Source organism: Phymastichus coffea, unplaced genomic scaffold (genome assembly GCF_024137745.1).
Source record: "Phymastichus coffea isolate CEN01 unplaced genomic scaffold, Cenicafe_Pcof_1.1 PCOF00009, whole genome shotgun sequence".
Lineage (NCBI taxonomy): Eukaryota > Metazoa > Arthropoda > Insecta > Hymenoptera > Eulophidae > Phymastichus > Phymastichus coffea.
Genome location: NW_026706820.1, coordinates 6,066,742 through 6,090,667, shown reverse-complemented (window position 1 = coordinate 6,090,667; position 23,926 = coordinate 6,066,742). Strand labels below are relative to the sequence as shown.

The 23,926-nt window shown below is 42.1% G+C and overlaps 1 protein-coding gene across 5 annotated transcripts in view; it reads right to left on the bottom strand.

The window, feature by feature from the left end:
• LOC131670719 (furin-like protease 2) overlaps window positions 1–23,926 on the bottom strand; it is a 1,261,737-nt gene that overhangs the window by 465,999 nt on the left and 771,812 nt on the right. For all 5 annotated transcript variants that reach the window (XM_058946572.1, XM_058946583.1, XM_058946600.1 and 2 more), the window contains 2 exons: window positions 19,789–19,868; window positions 19,440–19,672 (listed from right to left, as the gene is read on the bottom strand). In XM_058946572.1, the coding sequence (XP_058802555.1) occupies window positions 19,440–19,672; window positions 19,789–19,868 (313 nt within the window). The remainder of the gene's footprint in view (window positions 1–19,439; window positions 19,673–19,788; window positions 19,869–23,926) is intronic.

Genomic DNA, 23,926 nt, shown 5'->3' with positions numbered 1-23,926 from the left:
AATTCTTTGTGAAACAACATTATTGCTCTGTCAACCATATTATGTACAATATTACGTTTTTGCTGTATAGTATAATTGGAATTAAAACTCAATACTCTGCCAGAACTAGTTGGTTTTTGATACCAGTTAGTTAAAATTCTGTTATTTACAATCGACATTGATACATCTAAAAACGCAATTTTATTGTTTACCGTTATTTCATGTGTGAATTTAAGATTTTTATCATACTCATTAAAAACGTCCAAAATAACTTGTAGATGTTCTTTTATACACATAATTGTATCGTCTACATATCTGAAGTAAAAAACAGGGTTGCAGTCATAATTCACTTTCCACCTTTCAAGACAATAAGTTTCTAAATCTTCTATCACTGTGTCACTCAAAAAATCATGATATACTGTTATAAGATATTCGTCACATTTTAATTGATAATATACAAAAGACGATAAAAAGCCCAGTAGTGTTAACAAAACAAAAAAGCAGTTCTCAAAAGATTTAAAGTACACAAAACAGTTTTATGGATCTAATCCAAATATATTTTTCACACGTGCAAACAAAGGTAACACCACAGTATGCCTTAATAAAGATGATAATATTGCAAAAATGAATGGGTTACTTCAAGACGCTAATACATATAAAATATGTTTTTAACTATCTTGATATTAATTGTGTGAAATTTTTTGTGGAACAGCAAATAAGGGAGAATTTGGAGAGCTCATAGGTGTTCCAAAAATTTGCATTGAAAAAACGTTTCTTGTGATTAACTCGATCGAATTAAGAGAATTATTGATATTTTGAAGCGAACAAATTTTTATTTATACCTTAAATGGCTAACTTTTATAACGAGTTGAGTCTCGTTATGTCTCTCTCTTCCCTTAAGTCAATTGTAATTTATTAATAACTCTTTTTTGTATCCTTCCCTACCTAGCCGCAGCTGCTGACGCTGCACAAGGTAAGTGAGAGAGCGCCGAGCAGAGAGAAAGAGAACCGCGTGAATGCGAGAGTGCGTGGACGCATGAGTGCCCCGCGCGTTGCCTAATTGGCTGAGACGCGCCGCTGCCGAATAGCCAAGGAGAGAGAGAGGGGACCTCTTCCGCGTGCGAAGGACAATCAGCTGCCCGCCTTCGCGAGGAACGCAAGCCCTAGCCGTTATCGCGCGACCAGTAGGTGCCCTGTGCTACGTAGTCTGTGTTTCCGTCGGTAGGCACCGAGAGTGCAGAGTGTGTGTAATCGTGTGGAAAACCATGGCACCAAGTGTATCCTGCGGACTGTGCGTACGTGCTAACTAACTGTTGATTAGGCCGAGGGAGTTGTCCCGCGGCTGAATACGCGTGTATCGGAAGCAAGCCCGAGGCTACTGCGAAGCCAACATGTAAGTACTCGCTCGATCATTAGTCTCTCTCTCGCTCGCTTCCTGCTTGTCTCTCTCACGGCGTATGTTATTTGTATGCTTTCTTTATTACCATTGCTTTAGTAAACGCTATTTCTGTTAACCATTGTGTCTTTTCTTTCGGCACTCTCCTCTCCCGCGCTATACACGCGCTAACTCGCACCGCCGGCTACTACCTGACCTGCGACGTTCTCCGCGGGCCGAAGGCAAGGAAGCTTTCAAGTGGAACAGCTGAGCCACTGGGCTGAGTCCCGCGTGACCCCATATCGAGCTACCAACAAGCTGAGTAGCTACCTAGCAACACCCACCTCGGGGAAGTCTGCATCCCCGTTACACTTTCTAATAACCTTTATAGGAATTCGATATGTACTTTTGTTTATCTGGAAAAAATTATAAACTCAAAACTTACAAAATGCTTAACTTCAATCGACGAAAGTGTGCTATAAAATTTCTAATATTTAAATTTTATCAATTACACATTATTTATTACGACTTAAAAAATGCATGTATCTATTTCAAAGTCTTGATATTAATTAGAAAAAAATTTAACGTTAATTTAGTGCGTAGGCGTTGCGCCGCGGCAACGATTTTTATTCATATTTTCATTAATAACTTTTGATGTAGGTACTGACCTATTCTTCTTAACACGACAGTCATATTAATATATCCTAAGCTTGATTTTGTCAAAAGCTCATGTAATTTTGATCGCTGGTTTTATATTATTTTTATAAAAATGAATTGAAAATGTTGCATCTTATGGGAGATTACGTTGAAATTAGTATTTTCTAAATTTGTAACTAAAAAATAAGATAGAACCAATGATCATAATTTGAATAGCTTTTGAACAAATCAAGCTTATTAAATTTTGAAGCGACTGCCGTGTTAAAAAGAATAGATCTGAACGTGCATCAAAAGTTATTAACAAAAATGTCGGTAGAAATCAGTTCCGCGGCGAAACACCTAGTCACTACATCGATGTTCTAACTTTTTTTAATTATTATTAAAACTTCAAAATGGATACTCGCATTCTTGAAATCTTAATAAATACTGTGGTACTGATAAAATTTGAATATTTCAAATTTGATAAGAAACTTTTGTCGATTGAAGTTACGCATTTTGTAAGTTTTGAGGTTATAAATTTTCCAGATAAACAAAAGTACATATTGAATTTCGACAAAGGCTATTAGAAAGTTGGTCATCAAAGATATAATTCAAAATGTTTTCGCTTCAAAATATCAATAATTCTCTTAATACGATCGAGTTAATCACAAGAAATGCTTTTTCAATGCGCGGGAGCCGTAGTTAAGAACCTTGGAAATAGGGAACTTCTTTGAGAGGTATGAGTTCTCGCAATAATCAGCATTATATTCGTCAATTTCTATTTATTATAGCGGGTTTCCTTTCAGTATCAATTTTTCAAATTATAGGAACATAATGACTATGGGCTTTTAACGTATTGTGTTCAAAATCTATTACAGCCTTAACATCCTTGAAGAATAGTGACCCTAAGATTATTGATGAGGCATTTGAAAGTTATCATCCACTATATGAATTATTGTGCTAGTATCAAAAAGCTTTATTTTTATTATTCCTAGGGTTTCTCTTGAGTCATTACCAATTCCTTTTAATTTATAGTTGTTGTGCTATCAATTATATTACGAGGCGATGTTAATCGTTTTTTTATTAAATTTACTGCGGAAAATTATTAAATTTATTTATTTATTTTTTTTATTAAATTTATCCAGTATCTAATAAAAATTATTCTTTAAAGGTAGTTGATACAGATTCTTTGATTCATTTTTTAGAATAGGCAAAAATCGAAGACGAAACACAACACATGCAAGCAAAACAGCTGTCAAAAATTAACTAAACATTCAAAATGGCCGACCTTGTCGGCATATAGTAAGTAAGGGACATGAGTACGAACATAACGCTACAAAAAAATCAAAAATCAAATTTACGTAGCACGTAGAAATTCAAAATTCGCGATACTTTTTGAAAAGACCTCGCACACACACACAACTCCGCCACCGCCGGTCCCAAGCCCGGGACCCTGCTACTCAAGAAGCAGGGAAGGAGGAGGGGGAGGAGTATCAACCTCGTTAAAAAACCAAGGCTCATCTGGCCCGGATGATAGCACCCTGTTAAAGGGTCCCCGTCCAGGGTAACGGACCCCCCAATCTGAAGGTGTGAAGCGACCCGTGCCGATGTAGCCTGGTTGGCTCTCGGGGGTAATAGAGAGTCCCAAACGGAGCCTTGGGAGCACCTGGCGAAACTCCCTCGTATCTAGCCTTGTCCCACGCACGCGGGGCTCTGCGTGGGATCGACGACAACTTCCCTAGCTACTCGTGGGACCAACATGAAGAATAATCAATCAAATCAAAAAGAAAAAGACCGCAGTGAAGCTGATAAATGCTTCAAGAGCCTGGAGAGAAAGGTCAAAAAGCTGGTGGAGTTTATTCTAGAAAAGAAGAACCTCCACGTAGAACTGAAGACCATGGCCAGAACGGCCGACTGTATGATAGAGGAGTACGCGAAGCTGCGCGTGCTCTCCTGCCAGGGGGCCAAAAGAAGTACAGAAAACCTGACGGTAAGGGACGATGAGACCCAAACATCGCCCATCTTTAGAGAAAAAGCGAAAAAGCGTGGAAATTTAAAAACGCAATCGCCGACGATCCCGCCAGCAACGAAGAAGGCCAAAAGCGACCAGGAAAAAACCCTGCTCACAAGGGAGAGCGAAGAAAGAAAGGAGATTGCCGAGAAAAAAGCCTCCGAATAGAAAGAGGTAAGAAGAAAGGGCAAACCCAAGAAGAAAGAAGAGAAGAAAAAAGAAACCAATAAAAAAGAAGGCACTAGAGAGGGTAAAACCACGAGCAGGAAGCCTCGCCCAGAAGCTATTAAGATCAAAGCACTGGGCGAGACTTCGTATGCCGACATCTTGAGGAAGGTCTCAAGGCAGCACCCAACATGAAGGAGATAGGTGAAAGAGTCACCCGAATACGGCGTACTAGAGCAGGAGAACTACTCCTCGAACTGGGGAAACCGGGAACCAGGTCCCCAAACATAGAAGAGATAGTCCTGGCCACACTTGAGGAGTCAGCAGAAGTCCACCTGATGACCGATAAAGAAACCCTCAGGATCAAAGACATGGATGAGACAACTACACCTGAGGAAGTGATAGAAGCTGTAGCTGCAGTTATCGGACCAGAGGCAGCTGCAAGTAGCAGCATAAAAATCAGAGGACTGTACAACGGCACACAAGCGACACATATCCAGCTCCCGGTAGCAGCGGCCAGAAAGCTACTTGAAAACGGGAAGCTGAGAATAGGATGGGTGAACTGTAGAGTTCAACCTTACACACCGACACAAAGATGCTACCGGTGATTGGAGAATGGTCACATCGCAAAGGACTGCAAAAGCGATGAAGACCGCTCCAAGCAGTGTTTCAGGTGCAGAAAGGAGGGGCATAAGGCAGCGGACTGCACGGACGCAAAGACGGAGGGATCTCACGCTAAAAATGATTAAAGTCCTCCAAATCAACCTCAACCACTGTGCAGCGGCTCAGGACCTGCTGCACTAGTTGGTAAGGGAGGAATAGGCCGACATCGTCATAGTTAGCGAAAAGTACCGTGATCTCGATGAGCCGAACTGGGTGAAAGATGCGACTGGTAGGGCGGCTGTCTGGGTATGCGGACACCTACACGTATCGGCAAGGATGACCGATCCAACCTCAAACTTTACGTGGATAGAAGTGGCTGGCATGCGTATATATAGTTGCTATCTCCCACCTAGCGAAGAGATAAGCGAGTTTAAGAAATCCCTGGATGACATTGTTACCAGCGCAATGATATCACGCCTACCGGTGGTCATCGCAGGCGATTTTAATGCATGGGCCGTAAACTGGGGAAGCGCGAAAACAGATGCTCGCGGGCATGCACTTTTAGAGGCGTTCGGAGTATTGGAGCTCGAGGTAGCCAATAGAGGAACGACCCCGACCTATTCCAAGGCGGGGAAATCGTCCATAGTGGATGTTACCTTCATAGATGCCAAACTATTGACGGAGGAGCTCAACTGGAGAGTCAGCGATCGGTACACGGGCAGTGACCATCAAGCCATAACGTACCGGCTCCAGTTGATCAAAAAAGCGGTATCCACCAGGACAACGAAAAACAAGAGGAGATGGGCACCAAATACCTTCGACAGAGAATCATTTCTCTACTCCCTTGAAGGAATATCAGTATCCGGAACCGCGGAGGAAAAGGCGCAGGGTCTCACACGAGCTCTCAACACTGCATGTGATGCATCCATGGCTGTCAAGAGCAACGCAAGGGGTAGATTACCGGATTACTGGTGGAATGAAGACATCGCAAGCCTGAGGCATAAATGTCTTACAGCCAGAAGGCGCCATCAAAGAGCAAGGAACAAGCCCATCTTCCGAGCTCTGACCGAAAAATTTGAAGAGCTAAGATCACTGCTCAAGGTCACCATCAAAGCAGCTAAGAGACAGTGCTGGCGAGACTTCTGCGATGAAGTAGATAAGGACCCCTGGGGCCGGCCGTATAAAACGGTCATGCGCAAGATCAAGCCCAGGAGTGGCGCACCACCATCTTGCCCATTATTCCTCGACAGAGTAGTGCGACATCTGTTCCCAAGACATCGGGAGAGACCAGAACAAACAGGCCTAATGGAAAGAGACGATGAAATCGAGTTTACAGAAGTAACTCAAGCAGAACTGATAGTAGCCGCGAAGAAAATTCGAACCCGGAAAGCGCCAGGGTCGGATGGGATACCGGGAATTGCCATCAAGACGGTAGCACTGAATGCCCCGGAAATAATTCGCGATACATTTAGTGCGTGCCTGCGAGAAGGACATTTTCTAAACTCGTGGAAGCTGCAAAGACTGGTGCTGCTACCCAAGAGAAATAAGCCTCCCGAGCAGCCTTCGTCCTACAGACCACTGTGCATGTTGGACATTATAGGAAAACTGCTGGAAAGAGTAATCCATTCCAGATTGGAGGCAGCTATAGCCGAAGCAGGGGACCTGTCTGGAGACGAGTTCGGCTTCAGAAAAGGCCGTTCAACCTTAGGCTATTGATCGCTATTGATCGAGTTGTGGACCTGGCCAAAGATGCCATTAGCGGAGGACGGAGCGCAAGACGCGTGTGTGCTGTGATCGCATTAGACATCCGAAATGCGTTCAACTCGGCAAGATGGGACATCATTATGACAGCCATGGAAGGACTGAGGGTGCCGCTGTATTTGCGTAGAGCCCTATCGAGCTACTTAAGCAACCGAATCCTGCACTATAACACCGACGATGGCACACACTCATACAACATCACGGGAGGAGTGCCGCAGGGATCGGTGCTTGGCCCCTTGCTATGGAATGTCCTATATGACGGACTAATAAGATAGCAGTTGCCAAGGGGAAGAGAGATAATAGCTTTTGCCGATGATGTAGCACTAGTGGTCACGGCAAAGAGCGTTGAGGAGATAGAATATATAGGAAACGTCTCCATCGAGGTGGTGGCTCGATGGCTAAAAGGGCATGGGCTCAGTCTCGCTGCGGAAAAGACGGAAGCGGTGCTCATCTCCCGCACGAAAGCTCGGAAGTACGCCACATTCACGGTGGAAAATAAGCGAGTACAGTCGACTGACACGGTGAGGTACCTGGGAGTTATACTAGATGCGCGGCTATCGTTTAAGGAACACCTCTCGAAAACAGGTGTCAAAGCCACTAACGTTGCTAGAGCGTTGGCAGGTATCATGCCAAACGTCGGGGGGCCAAAGCAACCACGCAGAACCCTCCTATCGTCGGTCATAAGCTCGGTAATTCTCTACGGAGCTCCTATATGGGCGGATGCGCTAAGAAATAATGCAAGCTACGGAGGGACGTGTCGAAGAGCCTGCAGAGCAGCAGCGCTACGAGTTGCCCGTGCATACCGAACTGTATCGGACATAGCAGTCTCGGTAATCGCTGGAATAGCGCCTATCGACCTACTAGCGTGCGACAGAGCAGAAATATACCGTGAAGGAGGTCGTAACGAAGAGAACAATGCTGCTAGACATGTCCACAGCAAACGGTGGACGCAAAATTTAATGCGAGAATGGCAGAGAAAATGGGACAACGCAGTGAAAGGTCGCTGGACTATTGGCATCATCCCGAACATTGACAAGTGGACAGGCAGGCGCCACGGACACCTCACCTTCCAACTGACACATGTACTCACCGGTCATGGCTGCTTCCGCATTTATCTCCAACACATCGGTGTATATGCGAGTGCCGAATGCCCAGCCTGTCCAGGCAATGACGAGGACGTAGAACATGTCTTATTAGTGTGTCCCCGCTTCGCTGAAGAGCGGATGCATTTCCGCACGGAGTGGAATAATCCAATGAGTCCCGAAGGGCTCGGAGCTTGCCTGCTCGGCTCGCCAGAGGGATGGGAAACGGTAGTGACCTTTGCCACGTCAGTGGTAAACCGGCTGACCGTAGTAAGAAAGGAGGAAGAGAGAAGACGCGACAGGTCTATCATGCATAGATAGAGCGAGGTGCCAGACTATGGGACTAAAAAGCGCTCCTAAACTACCACAGAGTAGTTGGTAGAGCGCGGTTACCCCATCCGATGCAGAGGAACGTAGGCTCTGGAGTCACCTAAGTCCATAGGATAACAAGGCGCCAGCCTATCCAAAGCGCTCCCCTGCCTTTGCGGGAGAGCAAAGGACACTGGTTTGAGCCCAGACTCCCTCACCCGATGCAGAGGAACGTAGGTGTCGAGGAAGAGTCTGTCCAGAGGATGACCGGACGATGCCGATAGAAGAAGACGACCGGACGATGCCGTTGGAAGAAGACGTGTAAATCGATGCCGTAAGAAGAAGACGAGGCTAACATAGCCGAAGACGATGAAGATCGAAGAAAACGACACAGCCGAAAGGTAATGAAGAAGACAAGGCTAATATAGCAGAAGCCCCCCCCCCCCCCGCGAAGTAATGCCTAGCGGCGGTTCCCGCGGGGGATACAGGCAGGACATAGAGAAATGGGAGTTTAGTGGGTATACCATGCTTAGGGATTCCCACACAGGACGAGCCGAAAGGCCGTTACGTGCATAAAGCATTCTCCAACTCTCTTCAAAAAAAAAAAAAAAAACCACACACACACACACACACACACACACACACACACACACACGGACCTACATAGTAGTCTAAGTGGGCGGGGAGGTGAACCCCGACGTGGCGCGTCCCAGGTGGCGGATAGGGAGGTTCGCTTGCTATTGGCTTGCCAATAGCGGGAGGGTTTGAGGGAAATAAAATACCTCTCGCGGACCAAACACAAACCCTGTCCAGGGTTACGGACTAGGAGTAGAAGCTCCGACTATAAACCAATCATGGCGAGTACAACTCGAAGAGAACCGTTTACGGTGCAAGGGAGGAATACCCTAGTACGTAAAGAATGGCTCTGCTGGCAAGCTTCAGTAACTCGAGGAGGCAATAGAGGAGCAAAACCCTACCAGCGCAGTGGCAAGCTTGGCTGGGCTGACAGTAAATGCTACAAGTGTAACACAGAAGGAACCAATCTGGCTGAAACGGTGGAAGGATATAGAGCAGAGTGAAAGGGTTGAACAGGACCTGTTTGACCAGTAAGAAAGGAAGATGACAGAAATCCACGAGATTAATAATATCCATAAAGCGGTGAAGAATGGACAGGAAGCCGCAATGTCACTAATGAGAAGGCTAAAAAGTAGCCGCAAGAAGAACCAGGAAGATAAAGCACAGTTCAGAATTGAACTAGAGAAGACAGCTCAACAACCTGAAGGAAATAAGCGACAGAAGAGGGCAGCAGCTAGCCCGCCCATTGCGAATAGAACATCGAAAGTGATCATCACCGGCAACCGAGGTAAACGAATGATAGTTGAACAATCAGAAGCGATGCGCCAAGCTAGCCTTGAGAAGACTCAACCAACAAATGGCACATCACAAAGAGTATCGGAGGTCCAAAACAAGGATGCTGGAACCCCAACCACCTAGCAGCAGGATTGGGAAGTAGCCCAGGGAAAAAAAAGAAAAAATAGGCGTGGTAGAAGCCGATCGGCACGACGCGAGTCGACAACGCCAAGGGTGTCACCGCCAAGGAGAAGGCTTCCAAGGCCCAAAGCAGAGGCGGTCCTTATAAGGAAGCCTAAGGACAGCGAGACAAGCTATGCTGAAATGCTGAAGCTGTTAAAGAAGAATGCTAATAACAAGGAAGTCGGATCCAAAATAGGAAAGATACGAGAAATCAGAGATGGGAACGTGCTCTTGGAGCTCATAAAAGGTTCCAAGCTAGAAGACGTGAGCGGTGCCGTACGTACGGCTGTCGGTGATCAGCTAACTGTGAAGGCCTTAGTACCATCAGTTACGCTCGAAATCCGAGACCTTGAAGCCGGAATCACAGAAAGCGAGGTTAAAGGAGCCATCTTGACAGCTCTTGAAGCAGCCACATCAGAGCAAGTTGAGGTGAAGAGCCTTAGAGCAGGACCCAGAGGATCAAGAATAGCTATAGCGACAGAGCCAAGAGCTACTGCTGCTGAAAAGATATTAAAATCAGGCAGGATTAGAGTGGGATGGGTGAATGCCTCCGTCCGAGAAAAGAGGATAATCTCGAGATGCTATAAATGCTTAGCTTTTGGACATATCGCATCGGAGTGTCCAAAAAGGAACGAGATTCAGGAAAACCTGTGCTACAGATGCGGAGAACCTGGCCATTTAGCTGCTGGGTGTGAAAAGCAGTACAAGTGCCGACCCTGCGAGGAGATCGGAGAACCTTACGATCATAGGACGGGGGATGCTAAATGCGTCGCGCTTCGAATAGCTAGGGAGAAGCTGGATCGAAAGCAAGGAGATGGCAAACGCTCCTAAAGTCGATATCCTGCAGATTAACCTCAATCGATCTAGAGAGGCACAAGATCTGGCCATTCAGACCGCGAGGGAAAGAGGAGCGGATATTCTCCTAATTTCGGAGCAAAACCGGAATATGCCCGACAATATGTGGTACAGAGATGGAAGAGGCGATGCAGCAATCTACGTCTGTAATAGCGAATGGTACAACGTCAAAGAATTGGCATCTGGAGAGGGGTACGTGGGAGTCGTAATAGGACAGCTAGCTATATTTAGCTACTACTTTTCCCCTAATGCACCTAATGCGGCTGTGGAACTGGACATCGCTGCACTAGAGCAGCAGATCGGTAAATGGAAAGGGCCACTCATTGTTGCGGGCGACTTCAACGCCAAGGCCAGGGCATGGACTGGGGGGCCTCGAGATCGAAGAGGTGATTTACTGGAAGAGATAATGGCAACTTATAACCTGATAGCAGCCAACTGACCTGGCGTGCATACCTACGAGAAGGGAGGATGCAGATCCGTGCTGGACGTGACGTTCATATCACCGGAGGTAGAAAAGAGCATAGCGTCTTGGGAGGTACTGGACGAGGAATCGTCCAGCGATCATCGTTATGTAATGACAAAGATCAAGGGAAAGCAGGAAGAGCGGCAGAAACACCTCAAGGGACGAGGCTGGTCACTCCGGAAGATGAATCGAGACATCTTCCGAGAAAAGATCAAAACGGCGGGCAATATAGTAGGAGCGACTTCGGCAGAAGAGGCGGTGGAGGCACTCATGCAAGCACTTACCGGGGCTTGCAATGCATCGATGCCTCGAAGACCATCGGCCTATCATAGGAAAGCGACGTATTGGTGGAACGAAGAGCTAGCAGAACTAAGAAGAGAATGTAACAGACGGAGAAGGAAGTCACAGCGGGCCATGAGAGCCAACAAACCGGATGCGGAAGAGAAGCACGAGGCATACAAAGAAGCGAGGAGAGTCTTCAAGATTGTGATTCGAATGAGTAAGAACGAGTGCTGGAAGAAGCTCGTTGAATCCATTAATAGAGATCCATGGGGCCTGCCCTATAAGATTGTGATGGGTAAACTCCGGAAACCACATGGAGGCAGCATACCACAGGATGAACCGAGCCTGCGGAGAATCATAGAAGTTCTCTTCCCGCAAGGAGAAGCACGTGTTAGTTTCCCTAACCAAGAAGACGACGTAACGCTCGAACCGTTCACCTTCCAAGAGCTAAAAGCCGCGGTGGCCAGACTAACCCCCGGGAAGAGTCCAGGTCTAGATGGCATTCCCAATGAGATCTTGCGCATAACAGCACAGGAGAATCCACAAATGCTCCTGAATGTATTTAATAAATGCATAACAGAGGGGACCTTTCCAAATCGTTGGAAGAGACAAAAGCTGGTCTTGATACCCAAGGGGAAAGGAGGCACGAGAGAAGACCCATCATCCTTTAGGCCACTAGGGATGCTGGATTCTTCAGGCAAACTGTTTGAGCGAATGATCCTTAATAGAATGGATAAGACGCTGGATGAGGAAGGGAACGAGGGATTTTCCCCAGCGCAATTCGGATTCCGCAAGGGCTTGTCTACTCACCATGCCCTCAGACAAGTTCAAGAAAAGGTTCATGAAGCCCTGTACCAACTATCAGATAGGGGCGGATTTTGCGCCATCATAGCGTTGGACGTAAAGAATGCGTTCAATTCGGCTAGCTGGGAACGCATTTATCAGTCCCTGGCAGAAGAAAAGAAGATGCCTGAATATCTTTTGAGAATTATGGATAGCTATCTCAAGGATAGGAAACTCGTAGTAGTAACGGAAACGGGCCCGATAACCATGGATCTTTCGGCCGGAGTCCCCCAAGGGTCGATAAAAGGTCCCTTTTTGTGGATCTGCATGTATGATGGGCTGTTAAGACTACAGCTACCAAAAGGAGCAACTCTAGTTGGGTACGCAGATGACCTGCTCTTGATTGTAGTGGCACAGACCGCAGAGCAAACAGAAATGATTGCGAACGAAGCCTTAGAGCTTATAGCGGCATGGCTGGATAGTAGATGCCTTCGCTTGGCAGTGCACAAATGCGAAGCGATACTAGTGACCCGACGTAGAGCATACAACGACCCATGCTTCAAGATCAATGGAGAAGTAATTCCCCTCAGGAAGGAGCTGAAGTACCTAGGAGTCTGGCTGGACAACAAGTGGTCTTTTAAGCATCACGTCAGGGAAACGGCTACGAAGGCATCAATAGTCGGCACGTCGCTGTCGCGACTCATGCCGAATATAGGAGGGCCACGACCACTGAGACGAAAGCTTTTGTCGACAGTAGTCGAGTCGATCCTACTATACGGGGCCTCGACGTGGGCGAATATCGTCCCGACATATTTTGTGAACCAAAATATGGGCTCCGTACAGCGGAAAATTAATCTGAGAATCATCAGTGGATGGCAGTCAATATCGCGAGATGCCGCTAACGTACTCACGGTAGTACCTCCTATATGGCTGCTGGCCATCGAGAAGAAAGAGATATGGGACGAGCAAGAAGAGTGCAGAAGATTTCGAGGACAGGTAACTGAAGAAGAGAAGGATCGCATCAAAAAGATTGCAAGGGAGACCCTTATGACAAGGTAGCAGAACGAATGGGACTCATCGTCAGATGGACGATGGTCCTATGCGCTCATTCCGCGCATCAGAGAATGGATGTCGAGAACACATGGAGAGATCGACTATCGACTGACGCAGGGGCTAAGTGGCCACGGCTGTTTTGGAGGATACCTCGAGAAGAGAGGGCATAAACCTAATACAACCTGCCGACTGTGTACCCAAGAAGACGACGACGCAGAGCACACGCTGTTCGTCTGCCCTGCATACGACCAGGCTAGGACGGAGCTAGCATCGCAAATCGGAGCACGGTTGTCGAAAGACAACTTAGTTTCAGACATGCTTACATCGCCCGAGAACTAGGAAAGGATAGCTACCTTTATAAGGGAGGCCATCCAAACCAAAGAAGAAAAGGAGAGAGAAGAAGGAAGAAGAGACTGAAGAGACTTCAAGACTAACATAGACTAAGAAGTAAACCTGAACCCCTAATCCCCTATCGGGGGTCGGGGGACGTAAGGAAGCTACAGGATACGCCGAGGGATCGTAGGATCAGAACACGCCCCACCGAAGTAATACTAAAAAGGAGTCCCGGTGGGCGCTTGGTGTTGCACGGACCACTCAGCTACCTGGCCGGGGGGTAGTTGACGCCCGCAGGAAAAAAAAACACACGCACACACACACACACACAACAAATAGCAGTATACTCCAGTAAGTATACTGTCTTTGTTTTATAGTATGAAACAATTATGTTAATTTATTTACGCATTCATTAGTTTATGTTTCTTTAGTCTGGTGTTGGCAATAGATGTTTTGAGAAGTTTGTTGACGGATGTATTTGAGTGATTTTGAAGTCTGAAATTATGTTATGTGTAGAATTTTTGAATGTCTTCTTTAACTGTAGGTATTTGTAAATCATTTCGGATAATTCCATTTGGTACGAACCATGGGGCCGTTATTATATTACTTAAGATTTTCGATTGAAATTTCTTGTTAACAGTAGACAAAAATGAGTTCCGTGGGCTGATAAAACATTTTTATTATAAAAGGCTTTACACCGAAAGAAATCAAAGTTCAGATAGATGCAGTTCATAGTGTATCTACACCTGTGTTTGCAACTGTTTACAATTGGATAAATAAATTTAAATATGGCCGTACATCGACTGCAGATGAACATTGTTCGAGTCGTCCTCTAGACGTGAGTACTCCGGAAATGATCAATAAAACCATGGTGTTGAGTGACCGAAGAATAAAATTGCGCGAAATAGTTGAGACCACAGGGATTTCAAAAGATATAGTCATTTCGATTTTGCATGAGAAATTGGACATGAGAAAAATTTTGGCAAGATGGGTGCCGCGTTTGCTCTCAGTCGAGAACAGAGGCAGTCGAGAACAGAGGCAGTCGAGTGGTGGCCGCTGAGGTCCTCTTGGTGCGCATCCACCGTAATCCAGACGACTTTCTGCGTCGATTTATAACTGTAGACGAAACGTGGATACACCATTGCACTCCTGAGACGAAGGAACAGTCAAAACAGTAGATTGTGAAAGGTCAACCAGCTCCAAAGAAGGGAAAGACAGTGAAATCGGCCGGCAAGGTTATGGCCACTGTTTTTTGGGATCTACGTGGAATTATTTTCGTCGACTATTTAGAAAAAAGATAAATAATTACCGGAGAATATTATGCGTCATTGTTGGACTGGTTAAGTGAGAAAATAAAGGAAAAACATCCTCATTTGAACAAAAAAAATTCTATTTCATTAAGACAATGCACGAGTGCACACTTCCTTAGTTTCAATGGCTAAAATTAAGGAATTGAAGTTCGAATTAGTAGACCCTCCATCGTATTCGCCAGATTTAGCCCCTAGTGTCTTATTTTCATTTCTAAACCTAATAAAGTGACTTCCCGGATAACGATTCACCTCAAACGAGGAAGTCATAACACAAACAAATGGCTATTTTGAGGAACTTCCAAAATTATTTTTTTCTGATGGCTTAAAAAAACTTGAAGTATGCCTGAAAAAGTGTATCGAGCTAAAAGAAGATTATGTTAAAAAATAAAAGAAAATCTATCAAAAAAAATTGTTTTTCTATTTTTTTCTAAGGAATTTAACCACCCTCGTAATCCACAAACATTAAATTCCAGACAAGTTAATGTAAGTTCGCTGTAACTTATGAGGGCTAAACTCGCGACAAGTTAATCTAACTTCGATGTAGTCTGTGATGGCTAAGTCCATAGTATTTTCAGATATCTTATTTCGTCTTGTCATTAATCACAGATTTGTAAAACTTTTTCTTCTTTATATTTAGGCGTCGTTTTCCTGACTTGTGATTTTCGGGTCGCTTGACATCGTATCAATCGTTTATTCGAATCATCACAGTATGGATTAAGATTCTAAAGAAACCTTTATATATATATAATTCTATAATTCGTTCATTTAATGATTGGATTACTTTACAATTATTTGGGAGAAACAATTTTAAACCGTTTGTACATGCTTTCCTTAAAAGAACTAAATGACTTCATCGTCACGGAATACACCACCTAATAATTGAGTTTTTGATTTTTTTTCTTTAAATTTCTTTCTAACCTCTTTGATTTCTTTTATTTCCTCGTGTTTTTGCTGTATTTGTTTTTATATCTTTTCTATTCTAGAATCGATTTCCTTTAAAGTCTTAAATTGACTCTTTAATTTTAAGATTTTCTTTTAATTTCATTAATTCAATCTTTGTTTCTTTTATATTGTTTCTTGCTTTTAAAACTATCCGAAATTAAAGGAAATCTATTTTTATTCAAAAACGCGTCGGTACAATTACTACAGAAAGTAATTTTCTTTTGATGTCTAAAATTTATTTCTTGATGTATCATAAGTGTTTTTAATCCCCCATTGTTAAGGGTGAGGTCAAACAGGATAAATATTTGGAATAACGAAGCCACTTAATCCAAATGAAACCTTTTTTTTTTATTACGAACACATGAAACCAAACGATAACTTTTTACATGGAAACAACACTGAATGATAGTTCGAACGTACAAAACTTAATCACGGCGCTCGAGCAACAAATTAGACGGACTTTTCCTTTTTATTGCTGTCAGTTCGCAGTCAAAAATAGTACTGCCCGCTCTCTTTACATGCGAAGCATGCAAGGGTCTTTCGAGCACCACCGCCGCCGATTTTTAACAGGCTCTGCCCCACTTCGGACCCTAACAACACGCACTCCCCCATTTTCTTTCCGCTTCGCTTTCCTTTCTTACTATGGCCGTTTCTTCTCTCTCTTTTTCTCTCTCTCTCTCTCTCTCTCTCTGCCGCCCGACCGATCCACAGGTTAGCCATGTGCTATCCTTTGTCGTTTCTTGTGACCTGCAATGCCTGGAAGAGTTACCTCCCTCGTGAGGTCTATAGTCTTCAAAGATCTGACTCCTCGAAGCTAAAGATGGGTGTCACGGCTACAATAACGCTGTAATGCGCTCGTGCAGGTCCATATGCTAGAGGTAGAGATGCGAGAGAGTAACAAACGAGCCAGCACACACATTCTCAATTCGTCACTCAGTCTCGTCATCTCATTTGCACGAGGTTTACAAAGTGCGTATACTTAACGATTAATCGGCATAAACAACTTAAATTTCTAAAGCGCGCGCAAGTTTACATGAATTCTCGCCGTATCGTTTGCTAAACTATGACAAGTCTCTCCTATTTTTTGAAAATTACAGCTCACATTACGAATAGGTCCACGGGTGGTCCTCGAGAACAGCCGCGTCTTCCGCGCATATATCCGAAGTCTTTCGCGCATCCAATTTTTAAGAGTAGGTACTCTTAATAATTTCCGGCTCTAATCTCGGCATCGGGTTTTCTCTAATTGCGTCACACATGCGCGTGTTTCCCGACCTTTTATCTTTTTTTTATGTTTTCAACACCCATACTTTTTCTCTTTATTGGACGTTGATGGATAAGGTGATATAATTAAATTTTCCTCTTTTTCTTTCGAAAATTAATATTTTCTTCGCAATTGCAATTCTTAATTATTTTTTTCAGTTTACTTCAATGATTATTTTTTTTTGTCAATACTTCCTTAAATTTCATTAATAATTTTTATTATTTTTTCTTTCTTTTCCACTATGCTGAAAAAAAATTATTTCTCACTAGAAACACCACAGAAAAGGAAAATGTTAATGTCCTATTTGCATTTGCGACAGTAAAATCCATCTAGAGCCTCCAAATTTTTAACATGTCGTAGCATGTCGTTATCTCAAGACCATTAGCTGAGCAACTCTACTCTCGACCTTCACTTTCCTTAGGACGACTGGCTAGGTCGCGATCTCAGAATTCATTTTTGGGAGCTGTGGCGGGATAGTACCGCCCAAGAACTCTTTTTATTTTTTTTATTTTGGTGTCGAAGTCCCTTAACTACAAATACGTAGTACTAAGCCCTGCACGTTTATTTTTCTGATTTTGCTGCTAGATGGTTGGATGGATGTTGGAATCCTTTCATTTTCGTATAATGCTAAGGTGCAAAAACTTGCTTGCAAGCGATGGGTAGATCCTTTTATTCCCTCAGAATGGCGAAAAGGAATTCGTCCTTCCCTAGATCCTCGTATGTGGAAACTTAAGTCCGGCCCCTTATTCTGTATTGGTCCTCTTTATTTTTCCGGGGTCTAATTGGTCGGAAGGCGTGAATTTTTTGGGGTTGCTAAGGGTGTGAACTCATTGACTTGAGTCTTTCCTTCAAGAGATGGCTCTTCGAGTATGAATTTTTCGAATTGTATTCGCACGATTATTTATAATAAATGTGCAAGGAATTTCTTCACCATTATTTATCTTTATATGTTACATTTATTTATTTACGAATTTACATCTTAAAATGAAAGATTTAATAATAAGGTAACTTGATAATAAGGTAATCTAATATTACCTTATTATGTTTATTTTTTCGATTATACTTAAGTAATTTATTATAATAATTATAAGCTTTTTTTGTTTCTTTCTTTGTTCTTTTTAACTTTCTCTGAGCATAACGGCTTTCCAATAATAATAAACAAAAATGTCTTTTTTATTTGATATATTTTAGTTTTTCGAAAGGATTTTCCATCGATTTATGTCGGTATTTTACGTGAGAGCGAAAAATGTATATTTAATATATCTTTGATCTTTTTATCATTTATAATTTGTTATGACATTCAAATTGTCAAATTATAGTCTGAACATTATTTATGAGAAAAAAAATAAAAAGTCGGTGAGCGCATGGTAAACAGGATGCAGATTGCATTTTACGACTTCGAAAACGGGCGGTTCACAAGAGCGCGAGGTAAGAAGAGTGCATTCTGGCGCGACTTTATACTTTTATTATGGGGATTTGTTTATACAAAGTTCGAGATTTTACTCTATTTAGCTCTGGCTTGCATATTTCGGAATGAAAATTCTATAAAACTGATTTCGAAGCAAAAGGCGATCAACCTTGCTTTTTACCGAAAAACGAAGGTTCTCATTAAATTATTTGTAACCTTAAAAATAATTTAAAAAAACAATCCGTCGTCATAATATTTACGAAAAATAAAAAAAATTATGTTAAATAATACGTTAAAGAGGGATTGGTTGAAGTAAAATATTTCGATACAATAAATTAACTAGCATAAGTTGCTGGTTATCATTTTATACCAATAATTTGTATTTATCTCAATAATTGGACTATATACATAAGAGCTTATATGAAGTCTGACTTGTACATGATCGATCTTGAATCGTAATATATTTGTAATTATTATTACAAAATTAACTTCTGTTACCCAACATTCAAGTATTTATACCTAGAGGTAGAAATAATTCGCTCTTAAATTAAAAATTAGGCTCTTTCTTCCAGCAGAAATCTGTATAGTGAAGCATAATTTTTCTTAAGAGACAAAAAATTATTACTTTTAGGAAACTGGTCTATTATCTATGTTGGATGAACAGTTTATCTGAAATTCTATACAGTAATATTAAGAGAATTCCGTAATAATTAGTTTATGATATTTAGTGTTTATATATATATATATATATATATATATATATATATATAATTATTTTTCGATTATTTTCTATTGGTTAAATGAAAATAGTATATTCTTATGAAAATCTTATAAGTTACTAAGAAGAATTAGGAGTCACGGGTCTCGGTGTATAAAAGCTTAGGCTTCTATGTAATAAATCATGGGTTTGAGTCCTAATCATGTGGAAATGTTGAGAAATGTATTTTTCATATGTTTGTTAACGTGATTCCGGTATTTCGGATTCTATCTTAAACTGTAGATCCAGTTATGATGCAAGTAAAAACTTCTTTCCGCACTCATTCAAATGTGGTGAAGTAGCTAGATCGATTGCATGCTATAGGAAACTAAGATGAATGCCTACATGTACTGAGAGTACCTTTGCAGCCTTTTATATTAACATAGTTCTTGGAATAACAATAATAATAATTTTATTTTATATACCTTTACGTAAAGGAGAAATTCTGTAAAACGGTAAATGATTAAAATAGACCCATAAAAATTATTCAAAATCTTATGAAATGTTGTAAATGCAACGTTCATATTTTAAAACTAACTTATCAAGTCGATAACTTTTACAGGTGACACATTGAGTTGGTCCTTTTCCGTAACAGCCTTGAATATCGCATTGCGAATCGCAGTCGTGGAATTGTACATGCCTGGTCACTTCTAGAGGAGAAGCATCAAGCTCAGGCAACTTATTTGTCATAAGTGAACCTGAACTACTATCCAATGTCGCCATTGATGATTTAAAACTTGAAGCGGCTCCAGTATAAAATCCTTGATAAGCCTAAAATTTGAAGATCAAATACAAATCTTTAGATTATTGACTACAGTCAATAAGTATAATATTTAGCCTAACAAATAGATACAATGATTAGAATGTAATTTAAAGAGTGTCTGTACCGAATTATATTGAAGATTACGAATTCTTATAGGATTTGCTGCTGTCCCATAGAAAATCAACTGCCACTTCTTTAAGATTCCTGCAACATCAACATAAAGTTTCTTATAATTACACGACTATTAATTTATCTTCATATTCTAATACATATCTAAGAAAGTTTTCTGCATTTAACTTTTATCAATAATTTGATACAAGAGAATATATATTATAACATAATTCACATATAATGATGTCTTACCAAAAGTCAAGACAAAATAAAATGATTAAATGTTAATTTTCTAAAAAAAGATCATGTGTTGCTATAGATACAACTACACTATTAAGATTTTATTCTTACTACTTTAGCTCTCTCTGTCTCTGTCTCTTTCTCTCTCTCTTTCTCCGTATGTATGTACGAGGGTCATTCAATAAGTCCGTGACTTCTCGGCAAATGATGGTATTATCGTAACGTATTTTACACTGCAAGAGAGTGTCATCTAATAAGTACGTACAGAAAACTTCAAATAAGTACGATGGTTTGGAAATTTTCTAAAGTCAATTGAATTTAGTTTTTCATTGTATAACAAAATCATGGGGAAAAAATGAGTTTTGTGTGCTTATTAAACATTATTTCCTATGGGGAAAATCAATAAAAAAAACTGAAGAAAAACTCGGGAAATATATAGAGATTCTGCTCCATTGCATGGCATGGTTCAAAAGTGGTTTACTGAATTTCATTGTAGCCGTAAGAGAATAAGTGATACTGAGCGTACTGGAGGTCTGAAAAGGTGACTACTTGAGAGATAATGGATAAGGTTCAGGATATTGTACTCGCCGATTGAAATCGCATGAGATTGGTGAAGTTCTTAACATTTCAGTAGGATACACATGGAACATTTTACATGAATATTTGGGCATGAGAAAGTTGTTTGCAAGATGGGTGCTGCACTTACTCACAGCTGATAACAAACGAGCTCGTGTGATTACGTCTAAGTAATATTTAAGCAAGTTTCAATATAATCTAAAGAATTTTTTGTGAAGCTTCGTTACTTTTGATGAAACATGGAATCATTATTATATGCCAAAAATGAAAAATTAGTCGAAAATGAGGACTAGGCTAGGTGAATTTGTGTAGAAAAAGCGAAGACGTACGATAAGCCGGAAAAGTCATGGCTACAATTGTTTAGGACTCAAATGGTATAATATTAATTGATTACCTTCAGAGTGGAAGAACTATTACAGAAAAATATTATGCCTCATTATTAGACCGATTTTATGTCATACTGAAGGAAAACCGGTCCCATCTGTCGAAAAAAAAGTTTTTATCCACCACGACAATGCACCAGCTCACACAAGTTCCATTGCAACGGCCAATCTATTTGATTTACGCAACGAAATATTTCCTCATCCATCTTACTCTCCAGATTTGGCCCCTTCTGATTATTTTTTGTTTCCTGACATGAAAATTTAGCTTACACATAAATGATTTTCATCAAACAAAGAGATAATTTGCTGCGACGAATGAAAATTTTAAGGGGTTTGATAAAACATACTTTTCAGAGAGTAAAAAAGCTCGAGTAAGATGAAACAAAATAGTGTTTTTTTATTTAAAATCAGGAACTTATTGAACGACCCTCGTATGTATATATGTGTATATGTATATATGTATATGTATATGTATATATGTATGTGTTTCTTTTTTTGTAGAGGGGGAAAATGTTGTATTCACCGTAACAACCATCAGACTCGTCACGTGTAGGAGTCTCCTAAGCATGGCATACCCAATAAACTCCCACCTTTTTATGCCTTGCTTGTATTCCCCGTGGAAACTGCCGCTAGGTATTATTTCGCGGGGGGGGGGGGGAGTATTTGCCGTATCAGCTTCGTCTTCTTCGTTGCGTATCGGATTTTTCAGTTTCTTCCATTTTCAATCGTCTTCGGCTAATAAGCTTCGTCATCTTCCGGCGTCGTTCCTTTCATTTTCTTTTAAAGGCATCGTGAGGTCATCTTCTTCTATCGGCATCGTCCGGTCATCCTCTGAACAGATTCAACCTCAACACCTACGTTCCTCTGCATCGGTTGAGGGAGACTGAGTTCAACCCAACCTAATGTCCTTTGCTCACCTGTAAGGGCAGGGGAGCGCTTAGGATAGGCTGACACCTTATTACCCTATGGACACAGGTGACCCCAGAGCCTAACATACGTTTCTCTGCATCGGATGGGGTAAACGCGTTCTACCAACTACTCTGTGGTAGTTTATGTGTATGTACGTACGTACGTATATATGAATGTATGTATGTACGTACGTTTTTTTTTTTTTTTTTTTTTTCCGAAGAGTTGGAGAATGCGTTACGCACCATAGTGAGCCATCGGGACTCACCGTGTGTGGGACTCTCCAGCCTGTAAAAGGACTGGCATACCCTCTAAACTTCCAACTCTTATTTTACCTGTCCCCCACGGGAACTGCCGTGAGGCATTACTTCGCGAGGGACGGCATCGGCTGTAGCAGCCCCTCCTAAGTCGGTGCATCTACCGCACATCTCGACACCTATCTAATTTCGATGGCTTCTTCTTTCTTCTTCCTCGTCTTCTTCTTTCTTCCTCCTTCCTGATGAGACCCAGCCGATCGACGATGGTCGTTACGAGGGTCGTCACCGCATTCAATCCATCCTGGGACTCCAGGAGGCACGTGCCAACACCCTCAGGAGTCTGAGGTCCTTTCCACAGTGCCTGGAATCGACTCCGTTCATCCCCAAACCGAGGGCACTGAAGCAACACGTGTTCCACGTCCTCGTCTGCGCCAGGACAGGCCGGGCATTCCGGGCTATCTATCACCCTAATGCGGTGAAGGTAGCTGCGGAAGTTGCCATGGCCTGTAAGCACCTGCGTTAGCTGGAAAGTGACAAAGCCATGGATTCTGCTCGTCCACTTTCTCACGTCTGGGATGATGCGATGGGTCCAGCGACCCTCCGCGGCTAGGTCCCATCTACCCTGCCACTTTATCATCGTCCTCTCTGTCCATCATACGTCTCGTCGGTCTCCATCTGTACGCCATTCTCCACGGTATCTTTCAGCCCTATCGGCTGCTAGCAGGTCCACTGGTGGGATTCCTGCAACAACGGATAAGGCAATATCGGGCACGGTTCGATAGGCACATGCAAACCTCAGCGCGACCACCCTGCAGGCTCTCCGGCATGGGTCGCCATAGCTTTTGTGCTTGTGCAGAGCATCTGCCCAAATTGGAGCTCCGTATAAAATGACGGAACTCACCACCGACGCAAGAAGCAACCGACGCGGCTGCTTTGGTCCTCCTATATTGGGCATGATGCCCGCTAGCGCCCGGGCGACGTTTACGGCTTTAGAGCCCGCATTCACCAAATGATGTATGTAAGTACGTACGCACGTATGTATGTATGTATGTATCTATGTATGTATGTGGACATAGGTGACCCCAGAGCCTACGTTCCTCTGTATCGGATGGGGTAACCGCGTTCTACTAACTACTCTGTAGTAGTTTGTGTGTATGTACGTACGTACGTATGTATATATGTATGTATGTTCAGTGCTCCGACATAATTCTCCATTTGTGTGATTTTTCTTTATATAAAATATTCGTTAACTTGTTAATTGCTTTGTTTAATTTACATTTATCATTATTTGATCTGATCAGCTTACATATTTTTCTGAGTAATCTCTTTTCTTCAAATATTTAAGTTATGCTGACGAACGAGATTTGCTGTTTTTTTTTTAGTTGATAGTAGTAGAGTATTCGATAAGAGCTTCAGTTAGAAGTACATTGAGCGTTTTAATATTGCTTTCTATATTAGTAGCCGATTTAAGAGGAACATTATGTTTCATGCATTTCACAATAAAAAGAGAATATTTTTTTCAGTCAGTTTTTGTATACTTGTTTATAATTTAAAGTACTTAGGAGTACGGAAAAATTAATACTAGACAATGGTTTGAAGTTAAGTCTAGCCATGAAGACATTTCAAAATATTTTTTGTTTATATCTTTTACAATTGCAAAATCTATCAAATCTGGTAGCTTATTTAAATCTGTTGGCCAATATGTTATTTACCCAGGGAATAATGGAATGTTGTTATTGTTTGGTAGAATTTGATAATCTCGAACCCTACCACGAATACTTCGCATTAT